The sequence below is a fragment of the Struthio camelus genome, chromosome 8 (assembly GCF_040807025.1).
Source record: "Struthio camelus isolate bStrCam1 chromosome 8, bStrCam1.hap1, whole genome shotgun sequence".
NCBI lineage: Eukaryota > Metazoa > Chordata > Aves > Struthioniformes > Struthionidae > Struthio > Struthio camelus.
The window spans coordinates 10,030,731-10,047,703 of record NC_090949.1 but is presented as its reverse complement, the minus strand read 5'-3'; the positions used below and the strand labels follow the sequence as shown (position 1 = coordinate 10,047,703).

Here is a 16,973-nt window from a genome sequence, read left to right as displayed (position 1 = left end):
GGTTCTGCCTTCTATTTGAAGGGGGAATGTCTTCGACACTAGATGAGATTGGATGTGGTGTTGTCTGGTGGGCTCTGAAAACGTCTAAGCATGGAGATCTCCTTACATGTCTGGGCAAACTCTTCCTGTGCTTCACTGTCCTTTGAACTCAAAGATACAGGAACAGAAAGCAGAGTATAACTGCGTTAGCAAATGGATCGTGAGCCCCAGAGTCATGTTGATCCAGCATTTGGAGAAATCCTTATATAAGCCTTACATAAATCTTAATTTTATCTGTCTACCTTCTTCAGGGGGAGTCTGGTCTAGAGAGAGAACAGATTTCACAGTCCAGTCTGTCTTGTGGTGCTGGATCCAAGGAGCATGCCCATAAACCATGTAACAATTTTTCTGCTTTGGCTGGCTCCCTGCTTATGGGGCAGGGCTGCTGCTCTTTCAGCCTGTTTCTGCGAGGGCAAGACAGTGGGGGGGGGGGGGGGGGGGAAGGGGGTTGTTGATGATAATTTTCCCTGCTTTAGTTTTTGTATCCTCCACAGTCTTTTTGGGCTCAGTTTCCAGTTGGGTAGTAATTCTGGGAACGCAGAATTTGTCTTCTACAGAAGACCTGAGGTCTTGCAAGCAAATATAGAAACTTTGGGTTAACGTTTTGTCAGAGAAGCAAAGAATCTGGATTATATCCTTTTGGGTTTTCCTGGACCTCATTCACATGCCCTACCTAAATTACATGTTTTTGCAATTACAGATTGCAGTTGCAAAAGTAATAGCCTGCAGCTGCTATGCAAAAGCAGAGCTCTGCTGCAGTGAAGTTAGAGAAGGAGCAGAGTATCTTTTTATGGGTAGTAGTCATAAAACAATTGATTCCTTTTGTGTCTTATAATGTTGTAAGTCTACAAAGATAATTGACAGACTCAAGCAGGAGTTACAGATGAAGTGCATTTCTGTGCTGATACAGCCAGTGAGAAGGACACAAAATGGCAAAGCGGCATGATTTTCTGGTAACTGAGAGCAAGCTTTTTTTATTTATTTTATGATGCGGGTTTAATTGTAAGAACCGTTAGAAGAAAATCTGATTCTTATCAAGCATAATAGTAACTCTTCAACCAATACAAGCTGGGATTTTTTTTTTGTCTTCACAGCAGCACAGACCTAAGTCAACTATTCATATGCATATATTTATTCCCCTTTATCTTGAGGCTTAACTAATTTCCATACAGAAGACACTCAAATTATCAAAGTGTTTTCAAGTCCTTAAAACTCTTGCTATATGATTTTAACCAAAACTGTTTACTTAAACATAGATTTCTGTTCTTCACATCCTCTTACTTTGCGTTTAGGAATTTTTTTTTAATCTGATGCCAAACCAGAATTACATCATAGCAAATGCATGCATTGTTCTTTACTTTTGGGTCTTGCAAAGCAGTTCTGCAGAGAAGTTTAATTAGCTGGATTTCTTCTAGTCTCTGTCCTGTGCCCTCCTTGTTCACATGGGTTTTGTTTTAATTTTGTACACCCTTCCTAAGCAAAACGAGCAAACAAACAAAACACTAAAGGGAAGAGTACTCTTATGATAAAAATACAGTAAAAATGGAGTGCCCTCACCTCATTATCCTTCATGGCAATATGATTTGCTTTGCTGTGCCTCATTGCGTGCCTAACTAATGTATCTCCACGTAAGCCCCTGCTAATTGTGATTTCCTAGAATATTCCATATTCACAAAGGGAAGCAAATGATATTTAATGTATATTACTTAGGATGTGTTGTTGCAAGTCAAAGGTGAGACTGAAATGAGACTGGTTTGTCTTCAGCAATTACACAAAGGCAAATTTGCAGAGGAGTGGGAAGAGTGAGAATAGCTGATCATGTCCAGGCAGCCTGAAGCTGTTCAGAAGCAGCTGGTGTCACTTTGTGAACAGGATTAAGATAGACATTTCAGTAAGGCGGAAGGTTAGCAGGTCTGTCCTCTGGAAATGTACTTATATTCTGATTGTTGAAGGGGGACGAGAATTCCTTCTCAGAGGCCACTAGATAGACTCCAATATTTGACTAATAAATACTTAATTACCAGCATATTTCAATGTTTTTGTTAAACAATGATTCCTTCTATTTGGTCTTGGAAGTTGAATAAAGGGATTGTAAACCATAAGAATAGAAAAACTAAAAGTTATATTCATTTCTTCCCTCTTTATGTGGCATCTACTCCACAGCAGCCTTTTAGTGTGCCTAAGTAGTTCTTTGTATTGTGTTCTGTGGTGTATTCAAAAATTATTTTGTTGGTTCTCTAACTTTGCTGCAATACGAAAAGATCCTCTTGCATCTTTAGTCTCACTCCACTTCTCAACTGTAACCATTATTTTCTGCTTAAAGGCCACAGAGTACGGTACCAAATGAAATGAGTAGCAGCAAACAAACGTAGAGACAGGTTCAAAAGAAGCAAAGGAGATGGTTCATGCAAAAGAATTAAACTTGTGGAACTCCTTGCCAAAAGATGTTGTGGGTGCTCTGAGTTTCCGTGGTTTAAGGGGAGACTAGGAAAGTTTGCAGAAGATCAATCTATTAATAGCTATTAAATATGTAAGGTCAGGTGTTTGCTAGGAAATCTCTAAAACAGTAGTTGAAATGTTTCATAACAGTAATTATGAAAACAGTCGGTTAGGAGAAAGTGTCATATCTGTAGACACTTTTCTTACTCTTCCCTGGGCATCTGCTTATAGCAATTTTTGGAGTAGGTTCTGACTATCTAGTTTCCACAGGAGTGGGAAATGCACTCATCCACGTTCTCCCCAAACCTGAGGCTTATGTGCACTCTGTTTGGGAGTAAGCAGAGGGTCTGCCTCTGATGAGGGTCTAGGCGTCAGTTTTCTCCAATTTCTAGACAAATGTGCTAACCACTAAGCTATGATGTGAAAAGAAGGAAAGGCTACATGATTGTGAATGAACTGAATGTGGTCTGTCCAGACTTAATCTTAGACTATCCCTACCTGTTCTGGACAGAATGTGGGCATCATTCAGCACAGTTCATGAGCCTAATGCTACTGTGTCTCTCTAGAGCAGATGTTTTTGAATGTAACAACAAAACTTGAATGTGCTTTTGTGATGCAGATGAGCCCAATTAACAATTCACAGGTTCTGAACTGCTCTCAGTCTTCTTCCTCTCCTGCACATCTCTTCTCTGCCCTCAGCCCTCGGTTCCCCTCTTCTCCTCCTCTGTTGTATGAGCCGAAATAGTCAAATAGCTGTAAGGTAGTTCAGCACTTCCTCTTGGCAAAAAAAAAACCCAGAACACTCAAACCTCCCACAACAAAGCCCCAGACCCACAACCCCGGCATTATTGGGTTAAGTTGTTGCCATTTTGGCTAGATGAATTGGTTTTCCCTGGAGTCAGATGCACCAACATCAACTCTCAGCCAGCAGCAGCGATGCCCAGCCCAGGACAGGCAGGAAGTAGAAGAAATCGGGAACAGCTTCAGCAGCAGGAAGCCATTATTTGCCTCAAGTTATCTTGTGAAACTGTGTCCTCTGCTTTTACACCTGGAGATATGTTTACTGTAAAATAGGAATGACTGCTATTATGTCTTGGATCATTCAGGAGTTAAGAGGTACTGCAGAGATGATTTGAATAAACGTCTAAGCCTGAGAAACTTGAAGTCTATTTACATATTCAAATGAAGTCACTTTAATTTGGCCTCTGTTGTTTCGGTTACTTTCGGCCCTTAAGGGAGTGTAAAATAAATTCAACCCAAAAGGAGAAGGGCCAAAATGAAGTTGGAGTTCCTGCTTTACTGATAGTTGCTGTCTCCACTTGTGAGCTGCAAAGAGGACACAATTCACAGCAGGTCTCTATATCCTTGTTGGCTCTTAATCCAGAAGAGGTCCTTTGCCACTGGCTCTCTCTTTACGCCAAGGAAGAGGTCAGTGCTGAACTCCGAAGCTGGACGCTGTTTGTAGACATTCAGCAGTACTGCCTTTGAAGACAAAAGAAGAAACTCCTCAAAAGCAGGATTGTCATGTAGTGAATTTTCAGTTCCTCTGAGGTCTCTGGGATTTTCTTGAGGGTCCCTGGTTCACAGAGATGCTTCCCAGTTAGTTTAGTTATAGATCCAGAACAGATCACATCTGGCAATAGCACAGTTGATAATAAAAGGCACTAAAGGCTCCTTTATTAAAGGATCTCTCATGCGGGTCTCATGTGGGAACTAAAGTGGTTAACAGCCCTCTCTTTTGCAGTGATAAAGTGACCAGAAGCTGTTCCAGAGCACAGTTAAATGTTATTTTTAAAAAATTGCCTGGGAACGTCAGAAAGGTGTAATCTTACACTACAGGACATTTAATTGACTGTGGAATTGAGCTATTTCTGGTAAAACGCTTAAATAAAAAGCATATCTCATCACATCATTGCTGCGTGCAAAGTATAGGCTGTAAAAACCACCTGTGCGTAGAAGAGCTCAGCATTGCTGCGAATAAGAGCACTTTTGGCAAAAATTAAAGCAAACTACAGAAAAAGAAGCTCTATCCTCACATGCAAGCCAGCATTTCTGGGAGTGTTCCTGTTAGGGTACAGTTCTCCCCTCCACTGTCACAGGACTGGCCTAAGACAAGGAGTTACAGTAAAGTAATTAAATTCTATGATTAAGGGAGGGGTTGAATTTCAGTAATGAAATCTCTTTTTTAATATGCTGCAAAATCACTGTGTTAGCTAACAGAATGGAACATAACTGCAAGCCTAATATATGCAAAACTGGTACTATTTCCATTTATGTTAAATGGTTAATGTAAAACCTAAAGGAGTACAGCTACTGTGGCTTCCCAGGGCGGACTGTCAAGAGCTGATGTAGAGAGGCTGAGACCTTATGAGTTTTCTGTGGGTCCACTGCAGTCTTCATCCCATCTTCCACCCACTCTCATGACCCTTTGTGTATGTCATGTACTTCCCGGGAGGGTCTGTGGTGTGAGGATGAGAGAATATACTTGGGTTTATAAGGGTTACTTTTTCAAAAACACAACAAAACGTGTTTACGCACCAGCTTCACAAACAGGGAAGTTTGTACAGTTCATGGTGTCATGGGCAAGGATTGTGGCTATGAATCACAGCTCGTGTAGAGGTTTTAATTGATTTTCTCTCTTTTTTCAGCTCTTAAAACCTCCCCATGCTTTACAGACTTATAAGAGTCAAAGTGGTAGGATAGCAGTAGTTTCAAATGCATCCTCCCCTCTACAGTTACTGCCCTGTTTAACCTCTTCTGGTAGTGAAGCAGTATTGCAATAAAATTCGGACGTTTTCAAGTGGACCAGTGCTGCATCTAGTATGGTGTATCCTCAGGACAGCATATGGTTGCCATCACCCGTACGAATCAATAGTGGAATTATGCAGTCATTTCCTCTACAAATTTGTAAACTTTCGTACGCGTCCTCTACAGTTGTTCTTCAAACTGACGGAGGAAACCAGAAACAGATACGCCAAGACCTGATTCTCATTTACACCATGATCCCTGTTAAGTGTTTGGCAGTGTTAGGAGCTGCTGGGGTAAATGAGGATCAGCCCGTAGACCATGCCTATATTGCAGTAAGTTCCCTTCCCTAGGGAACAGCCTCCTTTTGCGTCCAAAGGGGCATGCCTAAGAGAGCTGCCGAAGTTCAGTTCTGGGTGTGTTGAGAATCAAGTTGCAGCTTAACGATTGCCACTTCCTGGTTAGAAATTGCGTGCCAAAGACTAGCATTGCTCAGTGAAGGTTCAGTGGCGTATTTAGGAGATCAGGGCGTAAACTTCACGTCTCTGACAGCAGCCAGGCAGCCTGAAAGAATTAAAGTGAAATCTTCAGAAGGTGTGAAACCTGTGGTCGATAAAAGAAAAGCTGGCTCATTGGCAAGTCACAGACTGAAGTCTCCCAGCAACTCTTCCATCAGCTCTGGGTTTTGAGAAGTTCAGCTCCTCAGAGAACTTGTACAGGTCGCTGAAGTTGTGTGCAGCTTTTTATGCCTGTTAAAGGGCACGTTTTTATTTCACAGGCTTTGTGTGGCCAAAAGCCTGGCTCAAAAGAAGGCCCAGTGTCATCTCATTCGCCTGAAATCTCCCAGGGTGCTCAGAAAAGCTAGGTTTGAAAAATAATACATGGGTTTGGTGCACAATTTTTATAGCTAAATAAACACTTGATTTGTACCTGCTTCATCTTCAGATAGCTAGGTGTGGTTGCATGTCTGATAGATAAGTGTCTGAGCCATCAGTCCATGTGGAACGTTACCAAAAGTAGAACAGTTAAAGAAAAATGATACCCCTAGCAACTTTGAGAAATTGCCAGTGCTTCAGTGGGATATAAGAAGCTCTTCAGTCTCTATCAGCAATAGCTCTAATATGGTCCTAGAATCATAGCTCTGAAGATGTAAGCTGGAAGAGGTTGAGGCATGATTCCCTGGATGGCTTCTTAAAAACAGAGATGAAACATGCCCAGCTACGTTTTATTTTGTTTACTGTAAGAACTCTCCTAAAGCTGTCTGGACAGAGTACCTTCTGGCGTGCCGAGACGCCTGACTCTGTTTGCCCTCTCAGCTTTGGCAAATGTCTTTGCTCATTGCAATATTCTAGCACGTAGCTTGTTAAGCATGTTAAGATTTTCCTTTGGTATTTTAATCCAGTCTCCTTGGAACTTTTATTCCTGTAAAGTAATAAGCGTCACTTGTTTTGGCAAAGGTTATCCTTAGTTGTTCAGAGATGGATCTCTAATTGAGGGCCAGGCTTATTTTAAACATCTTGACGAAGTCCTCGTGAGAAGAGATGCAAGATAGGGCCCGTCTTGCAGAAGTGGAGTCATGCCTTCCACGTAAATCACATCTGTACTTTGGAGAATATGTGTTCAAAACTGCTCTGGAAGGGTTAGAGGCATGACTTTAATAGCATGACAAACAATGTTTACATAGACAAATATGCTAAATATACTGCAACAGGTGCGTTTAAATCAAGGTACATTAATTATTTTCTACTTATGTAATCCGTTTGTGCAGAAAACTTGAAAAGGCTTTTGAAAAATACTTATCCGTACCTAAGCACAACAACTGAACAAAATTTAGGTGAATAATTTCGACAAAGAATTTATTCAGGGATAGGAGGAAAGATGGTTCATATTGAGGGTGCAGGGCTTTAGGAGGTTTGGAAAACTGTTCTTTTGTGTCCTGTGTCGCTTGGAAATTCTTCAAATGTGTGCACATCTCCTTTTAAACGTTTCCTATAGCACTAATAGTATTTTCCTACATCATAGGCATGCTGCAAAGATTAACGCATGGATATTTCTTTCAAACACCTAGAAGCAGGGGGAGGAGTTCTGTAGATTGCCTATAAATACATGACACTAACCCCAGGGAATTGTCTGCCACCAGGTGCCCCATGCCTGATGGAACGTGTGCTACAAAACCCGAGACAAGCAGTATTGCAGTATTATAGTTTAAAAGCCAAGAGTCAGACCTACAAAGTGAACCCCCAAAATCCAAAAGACCTTTGGACTAGTGTGTTTACTCCGTTTAATGAAGCTTCATGGTATGCAGTGATGACATTTTCTCTGTGACCCTTAACTATGAGGGTTAGAAACTTTTTTTTTTTCCCTAATGAAAGCTAAGATGCCCACAGATTGTCATGTGTCTAGGTAGCCGGGATTTTGAGAAACAAGCCACATGTCATAAGACTCAGGCTAAAGCTGCAGGAGCGGACAGTTTTGGCAAATACTAGTGCAGTGGAACAGGATTTCCATTGCCATTTGAAGCTGTGGGGGTTAGGGATACGTAAGGCTCCAAGCTTAATCCCTGTTAGAGCCCTGACAACAGTGATCTTATGTAAGAAGCGTTAAAATCTTTATTGTAACTCCACACGTTGTTGAATCCAAAAGCAGATCAGGAGACACTGGAATAGCCAGACGAGTAGAAAGATTCTAGATTCATAGATTCAAAGTTTCATAAGGGTACCTAATTTCTAAATATTTACAACGCTAGTTAATTATATTCTAATTATGAAGGGCCCTGAATGTTTTATGGTGGCAAGGACTTAACAAATATGATGATTCTCAGAAGTATATCAAGTAACAGCCTCGGATTTTATCCACAGGAAAAAAAGGTTTTTGTATGCCAACTTATTAATTTAGAGTAATGCATCTGTGGCTGGATTTCTAGAACCTGTATCTCTCCCTCTCTCCCTCTCTCTCAATCAATAATCTGGCTTCAATATCACCAAACTATAGAGATGATCAAAAGCAGAGTAAGACTGCTGAGGCTAGGGTCTCGTTTGAAATATTGTCTTTCCAGGCTGATATTTTTCCAGTCATTCTGCCAGCACTCTCAGGTTTGCATAGTCTATTTAAATTGTCATCTCATCTAAGTGTAAATCTTGGCCCAAGCCAAAGCCATCTGTTGTTGGGTAATAGCTGTGATTTATTCTGCCTCTGGTTGACATTCATGCTCATGGGCCAGATGCTGACTTGTAGGCTTTGCTTTTATTCATTTTCAGCTTTATTGCATGTGTCAATATCACAAACAGCACTTTAATTTTAGAAATTTTTATCTAGTGTTTAAAATTAGGGATGAGTAAATCGTCACAGTTCCCTGGGGCTGTAGTTCGGCATGCTTCAGAACAGGATAGGACAAGGCAATGTTTCACATGTTAGAAATATATTTGAGCAATGGTTCTGAATGTCTTATTTCTAATCACTAATCTTTACACTGATTTATGTTGCATGTATGTAATTGGATATTAACTTTCATATAAAACTTGTGGACAATTTGAAGACTTTTGGATGCAGCAGAACATTGTAGGTGGGGTAGCTAAACTGTAGACAAAGTATTTATGATATTCTGCAGAGTGCCTGCCACTACCTTTGCCTTCCATATAGAATGAGGGTAATAATGAAAGCTTGCAAGTTAGGCTTGATTGTCATAGAGACACTCCTGCATATTAAAGAAAAAGACGGTAGGGAGATGGATAAATTTCCCTAGCTCAAGGTTAAAAAAAAAAAAAGCACCAAAGACGCAGCCAATTCTTTGTGGTAGAGATGGGCTGTATTCAACTTCCAGACAATCTGTGCGTCTTGCACATTAGCTCAGGCTAGCAGTTTGGACCTACAGCTGACTGGCTTTTTATAGGTCTGTCTTCCAAAGCTGGTGTTGAAATATGGAGGAGTTGTACGGAAACTCCAAAGTGTGTTTGGACACACAAATGCAAGTGGAAATGACTTCACTGTCTTACTATCTGCTGTGGAAACAGAAGTCTCTGGGTCTTCCTTCCCACACTGTTCAAATTGTACCAGTAAAACAGAGGAGGAGCAGGTGAACTGATGCATGAATGTACCACTTTATTGTATAGTTTTTGGAGGCATTTCAGAACCTGGAAGATAAGAGGAAGTCCCTTTAAATGCCTTGGATTCGGTTAGCAGAGCAGCTTCGATGAAACTGGTTTCCTGTGCAGTTTGTTTCAGATCCAGTGGGTTGGTCTTGTCTGGTTGCGTTTGGAGAGAGTGCTGATAACAGTGCTCTGATAATAGAAAGTTTTTATTTTTTCAGTTTCTGGCTCAAACGGGATTTTGTGTAGCTGAGTAGGATGTGTTGGCCCTGCTATGATTTGTGTAAAATAAGTTTCACTTCATTAGATGATACTGAATTAGAATATTGTCACTGTATATATCTATCCCCCTTCTTGTATTGCTCTAATGTTTTTGAGTGTATATAGTTGTCTAGAAAATGGTGCTCCTTTTTGTTCCTCTGTGGGAGGGCAAGAAGACTTTCTGGGAGGGATTCACTGAATATAGCTTAAGGTGTTTGAAAGTTGGTTACCCATGTCTGACCTAGTTCTCGTTCTTATTATAGTCAGTGGAGAGCAGCAGGCATCTCTGGACCTATCTAAGTAGTAGTCCTCTCCAGGCTATCTTAGGGTAGAACGAAATGAGAGGTGACTGTTTCATGACATCAGCTGGATTGAGCTCACATGTTAGGCTTAGACTCGGGCCACACAGCTAAGCCAGTTGCACGACTGACTGCTACCAAAATGGGGAGACCTTGTTCCTTCCCAGCTCCTGTCACATGATCACACCAGCCCTGGGAAGGGCTCAGGCCCCTTCTTGAGCCCCTTCAGCTGACTGATCCAGCAGAAGATGACTTGGTGGTTTTGTTGTTAAGCAGAAGTTATAAGGAAGGAGAGCAAACGGTGATAAGCTGTGAGGTTTCTTCTTCACAGCTCTTGAAAGACAATTCACAGACGTCTAAAATTAGTTGACATTAAATCTAACTCATCTTATTTAAAATATATATTGGCTTCTAGCTGAGGCTGAATAAGAAAGGTGCATTTTATATCCCATTTTGAATACAAGGTTTAGAATAAACTATTGTTTTCCAGCAAGTAAGTTTGGTGGAATCTGAACCTGTCCGGCAGCATTACTGCATAGAGTTTAGCTGTGTTGGACTGGTGCGAGGTGTTTGCGCTGCCTCTGTAGTTACCGTAGGACTCTTTTAAGAAGCTGTTACAGCCAGTGTCTGTCATGCAGTCTACGAGAGTGTCACAGGATCGTAGAAACGTTGGGTGAGGAAAAGCTCTGGAGGCCACCAGTCCAACTTTCAGCTTGAAGTGGAACTATTGCTAACTAGATAAGGGCATCCATGGCTTTGTGTAGCTGAGTCTTGAAAACCTCCAAGCACAGCGATCCCCTAGCTCTCTGGTGACCTGTTCCAGGATTGTGCCACCATCTTCAGAGTGTTTCCAAATGTCCAACCTGAACGTCCCATGGTGCAACTTGTGGCCATTGCCCCCTGTTATATCACTTGGTACCACACAGAAGAGTTTGTTCCATTATCATTGTAGCTGCTCTTCAGGCGGTGGTGGACTGCCGTTAGGTTGCCCCTTAGTCTCCTCACTGCCAGAATGAACAAGCCCAGCTTCCTCCACCCCTCCTTGTAGGCAAATACCTCAAGCTCCGCACCTCTCACCAGCTTGGTAGCCTCTGCTGGATGCTCACAGTTTTTCTACCTAACCTTTCAAACTGCCGTTTTGCACTAGCATGTTTTTTAGAGGGCCAGCCAAGGAGGTAATGACCGAGGGGGAAATTAAGGGATTTTCTTTATTTTGGTGCTATGCAGCCATTTGGTTTTTCTGTCATCGCTGTCATCTGCTGTTTATTTCTGTAGAGGTATTCAGATTACAAAGACTTTGTGATAATTCTTAATATATTAGCTAAGTACCTCCTCACATTTTGTACATACAGTAAATAAAGGTGTCATTATAAGCAAAGCTAAGTTAGTGTCAATTCATTTACCAATCTTGAAATATGTTAGCAAAAAAATAGTAATTACTTGTAATCTATGCAGTATTTGGTTTTTTGCTAGATAATGCTCAATGTTATGGCTTCTCAGAAGTGTTCAAAAAGAAAAAAACAAGGATAAACTTTTTAAAGCACTGTTGAAACTAGTCCTCAAATCATGACAAGGACACTGTTACAAAATGTAGATCTGATGGACATCTTATCTTTAGGCTGTTCCCTTGGGAGGGAACAATTCATGCCCCGCTGAATTTCAGAACAGTTTTTCTGTGAAGTTCATTGTCTTCCTGAGTGTTGTCTCAGTCTCAGTCGTTCAGGAATGAAATGGGAACTACATATGTGGTCTGAGAATGATTATATGAGAGTGGTTTTATAATTTTGGTCCTAAAATGTTTTTAATTAGATTCATTTATTTAAGTCATTTTCACTTCTCATGGTTAGTCATCTGGGTTTTTTCTTTGGGGGGGAAAAAAAACAGAGTGATATTTCTGAAATGTATCTACAGAATATTGTTGATATTTTTAACACTTAACTGTGCGTGTAACTCAGTACCCTGAATCTTAGTCATAACAATGTAATATTTAGATTTTAAAATGGGAAGAATACAGTCACCCTGAAATTAAGAAGCTAACAACAACCGTGTCCTGGAGAAAGTATAATTTACTCTGCTGAAAGGTAACCTTATTCAAAAGCATAGTAGGGTGTTTGGGTGCCTCTTCTTAACCAAAGAGCTGCCTGTAAAGTCTTTCTGAGTTGCCAGTTTTGTAAAATACTGTGGGAGTTTTACAGATGGGAAAACATGAGATGAGAATATCAACCTTGTTCTTTTTTTCTTTTTTTTTTAACCTATTTGAGATAGATGTCTGGGTCTCGAAAGGCAGATGCTCAGAAATGCTTTTAGGAGAGTTAGTACCCATGTGTGTGACCTGGTAGCACCTGCTGCCTTTCATTCTTAGCAGTGACATTGGGAGTGAACTTGGAATGGTTGGGATTACAGAGAGAGAGGGGTAAACACGCACGTTGGAAAAATAAGCCTTTGAAATTTTTCTTTTGGGGCTGGAGAAGATATTTAGTGATTGGCAGTTTTTGTTTCATTTACAGTCTAAGTTAGAAATTTAGCTAGATTTGTCAGTTATATACGCACAGACTTTTTTTTTTCACTCCTAATTACTAAGAGAGAGCAAATATAACTCCCTCGCAATGCCCACGGCGTATTGAGGTCGGGTAGTGCAGCAACCTTCTACCAGGAAAGCTAACCTTTGAAAGCGAGGGGAAGCTTCCCTTGTCCTTAGTGATCTTTGGTCAATCTAGATCAGCGTAGTACAATATAAGAGATGCCTGGCCTGGCACTTTATGCTCTGTTAGTTCTGTTGATAAGAAAAGAACCATATTTCCCCAGGCTGCAAGTCCAGCAAATGCACTTCAACAACAGTTAACAAAAAGACGGAAGAAATTTTTCCTTGAAGGTCAGGTCCACACCTGGAGCTCCTCCTGCAGATGCCGCTTGTACTGCTAAAACCTAACACAGTTAGTTTGAACACTTCTTTCCTATTGCACTCAGCCACCTCACAGCTGAAATAAAGTGCTCTGGCAAAAACACAGCTTTGCCTTCACACTTCCCTGCTAGGTTTTGTCAGCAGAGCTCACATTTCACAGCCCATCACAACCCTGACTGATATGGTCCTGCTGGAGGAGGCATGTGGTGTAGACCTCGAGATAGATATAGTAAGATGACATTTACGTATAAAGCAAACAGCACTGGCAGTAAAGGCTCCAGATCAGCAGAGCCCTTAACCACATGTTTAAATATCTTTGAAGTCAAGTTAAATTACTTTAATCATAGACATAAGTGCTCTGTTGAACTAGGGCCTAATAGTAGTTTCCATCCCTTTCCACATGATCAAGGCTTTTTCATATTCTTCCACATGCGATAGGGATTTCTTCTTGGTTACGCAGCGTGAGCGATTGCTGTGACTTTTGGAAGACTCTCTCGACAATTTGAAATTGCTAAGCTGTCGTAAATAGTTTTATGTGGAATGCCTGTAACGGAGAACGCAGTGGAATTTTCCCAGCTCTGTGCTTCCAGGGTAGATTTAACACATCTTTTCCCCTGTTTTCCAGGACCACCTGTTATTGCCAGCCACCACACATAACAAGACCAGAAGACCAAAGATGTCTATAGTATTGCCAGCTGTAAACATCAATGGTAAGTCCAAAACATGAAAGAGAACGGTTGGAGAGTAATTTCAAAGAGATGTGCCTGACCTGTATATGGAAACCAAACTCAGACCAAGCGTCTGTTGTAGCTTTGAAAAAGAAATCAAACTTCCTCATCACTGAGCCGTAGTTCCCAGAGTCCCCTCTGGAGCTGGGACGCTGGCAAATCGCCAGGGCCTGGTCACTGTGACTGTAACAAGAGGCCACGTGCCTTGGCCAGCAGTTCTGCAGTCTCTCATTCTAGCTCCTTCAGGGCTCTGGGGTGACGCCAACCAGTCCTGGTGATTTATATATAGCTCGTTAAGGGTACTTCATTTGGATCTAGCTCCTCTAACTTGGTGGCTGCAAAGATTGCATCGGGTGTGAGGACTTTCTCCAGCACCTTCAGCAGTGAAGTCCAAAACAAAGAATTCATTGAGTTTCTCTTCTGTGGCCTTATCACCCTTGAGTGCCCCTTTTCCACGCTGCTCACCAGGTGCTCCCACCGATTCACTGACTGCCTTCCTGCTTTGGGTTTTTTTTTTTGTTTTTTTTAAGAACTTTTTATTACCAGTTAACAGCCCCTTTTGCAAGGGCCTCTTCCACGTCTTCATTAGCTCTCCTGATCTTGTGTTCACATGTGACCTGCCATGCTCTATGGGTTTTCATATTCTCATCTGGACAAGCTAAACGCCAGCCTTTGTGCTGCAATGCCTCCTTAGTCTTCCCAATGATCTTTACAGGGTGGGAGTTTGGATCACTTTGCTTCCTTTTTAAATTGCAGTGCACATTCTACCCAGGCTTCTAATGGAATTTTTCAGATCAACCACCAGGCTGCTTGTAGGTTTTTGATTTTTGGATTGTTACATCTCTCCCTCTCTTTTTTTTCCCCCTGACCATTTGTCTTACTTTGACATAGTTATTTTTCTTGAAATTGAGTATCAGCCAGCTGCGTTTATGTGGCCTGCTGTGTCCTGATCCTGGACAGTCCCTCGCAGTCCCCTGTCTGTCCAGCCAGAATTTCATAACATGTCATTCAACTGAATTAGTTCATCAGCCCTTTCCCCTGGAATCCTGAGGCTCAGGAAATGGATTTGATCACAGATGAAACAAACAGCCTCCTAACTTACTGCCCACTTGCCTTTACTAGTTGATCTGGATCACGTTAACTCGCTGTTCTTCCAGCTAGTGATGCTTCTGCTGGAAGTTTTATTGAAACTTTAAGGGGATTTGGGAAGATAAAAGTTAATGCTGTGCTAGCTTTGCCTTCACATTTGTACTAAACTCTGTCTTCAGTTTGAAAGCGCTTCACAGGTTGTTCTCCAATTAAACATTAGACATTTAGCTTGCAGACAAAGAGGTTGACGCTGCTTAGGTGAAACAATTGTAGAATGTTACGCAGTAAAATTCATCCCTTTGTGGGTGCTCTGAGTTACAACTGTCCGATATCATTGTAATAAACCTAGTAAACATGGCCCATCCTCAGTCCTTGGCCTGTCATGCAAGTCTTGCAGACCTCAAAAATCAGCTTCTCTTTCCCCCCCTCTTATGAACGCAAAAAACCTTGTTCTTGCCCTTTGCAAGGCAAACCTCCATTGTAATCGCACAGACGTGACCTGCTTGCTGCCTGTCCTGCTTCTTCCCCTCTCATTTGGGCTCCTCCTGCTCCTGCCTAGTAGGGCAAATTCCTTGGCCTTACTGATTTATTAGGGTGCTGATTGGCTTCCCTCAGCCTTCCATCAGCTTCCTCAGCTGTTCTCCACTGTGTCAAAGAGCACTCAGGATGAGTGCAGCTCTCAGCGCTACATGGTCAATACATTAATATTAATAATTACATTAAAGTGCTGCAGGACAGTAGAGAAAACAGCTTTGCATTAAGGACACAGGATTATTAGTGATCAGAATGTTCATGATCTCCATCTTAGTTCTCCATGAGAAACAGTACATGAACTGTATATGTATATCATTAATTCATATGGTGAAGAACTGCCACATTAAGACACGTTTGGGGCACAAGGTCACCATCAGAGTCAAACACATTGTGAACCCTGTAGAAGTATAAACTTTTCTTTCTGACTATCTACACGCTGCAATGTCTTTTTAAAAATTTATGTGCTTTGCAGCACAAATGAATCATGAACCCAAATGTTTTATTAAATTCAAGCATGCTGCAAGTATTGTCTGATGATGCAGAATTTCCATAAACGTTTAGAAAAAAAAAAAAACACTCAGGCTTCCAGCATTTTGATAGTTACATTTTCCCATGCAGTAGGGCAAGTCAAATGTGATAATATATAACCAGCTCTCTTAGAGAAATTCTTATTAGATTATATCATAATTATTTTTGGCATTTATCTGCCTGAAACTCACTTTTCTTGTCTGTTACAAGAATCTTTTTCTGGCTGAGCTGAATTATCACATGCAAATGAACACTTTATCACTTTAAAAAGTGAACTCTGTTTCTAGTTTAGAAAGCATTTCTTCATGAAACATTACTCAGTCTTAGTGTAAATGAAATGACTTTTCAGTTATCGGAGTAAACGTAGCCTGGAAAATACACATCAGAATCCAGTGTTAAATCACATCCTCATTAATGACGAAACAATGTGGAATTGTAGTTAGTAGAGTTCTTTCTGTCTTTTCTTCAAAACACCAGTATAATCCAGGAAGTTAGAAGCGTCCAGGGATTTGGGCCGAGATGTTGAAACACATCAGACAAAAAACAGCTTTAAGTAAACAACGGTATCAAACACTGCTTCATCTGTGACACTCAGCCAGGTGCTAGGAAAGATGTTATAAGATACAAAAGAGACAGTAAGTAACTTAGCTTAATTTTTAAGTTGATTATTAGTAGATTGCCTAGAAGAGACCATTCTCCCAAAAGCTCTGCCCAAAGAAGAGCCCTTCTCCTTTCCGAGCACTGCTCCTCCACCCTATCCTGCCTCTGCAGGGATTGAGCATGTCCTGAACAAGCATCTGGAAGCTGACTGACAACAAAGCCTTTCCATCAGCTGTCTGCCGTTCTTTTAAGGCCACCTTCGTTCTCTGCCCACCTGCAGAGAATTGGCTGCTGGAAGAGGCTGGATCTTTCTGTGAGGAATTAACAGAGCCTTCAGGATAGAACTTGTCGCCTCCTGCCTCTTCTCATGCTTCAGCTAGATCTTTGTGGAAGAAGGGAAACCTTTGCTGCTTCTGCTTACTTGCCATTTCATTTTGCTGCCACAGTCTTGGCAGAGCGGATAAGGGAGTGCAAGCGAAACAGCGTTTACTTTGAAACGTTTTCAGAGCTTCTTCACTTGCTTTCTTCTCTAGGTTCTTTATTTCACGTAGGTGCTGAAGTTTACCCATATGATACTGTTTGCAAACATGGAACAACGTATGGTTCAGGAGAGAACACTGTGAACAGCTTGGACAGTCTCTTCCCATCAGGACTCTCGTCCTTTTCTGATTGCTCTTTGATTGCTTGAGTGCCTTCTGAGCTCTGTTAGAGACGCTCCCTTTAG

At 41.4% G+C, this 16,973-nt stretch overlaps 1 protein-coding gene across 4 annotated transcripts in view; it reads left to right on the top strand.

The window, feature by feature from the left end:
* The window catches only part of ATF6 (activating transcription factor 6), a 99,783-nt gene that overhangs the window by 63,811 nt on the left and 18,999 nt on the right, over positions 1-16,973 (top strand). For all 4 annotated transcript variants that reach the window (XM_068952064.1, XM_068952065.1, XM_068952067.1 and 1 more), the window contains exon 15: positions 13,396-13,480. In XM_068952064.1, coding sequence (XP_068808165.1) covers positions 13,396-13,480 — 85 coding nt within the window. The remainder of the gene's footprint in view (positions 1-13,395; positions 13,481-16,973) is intronic.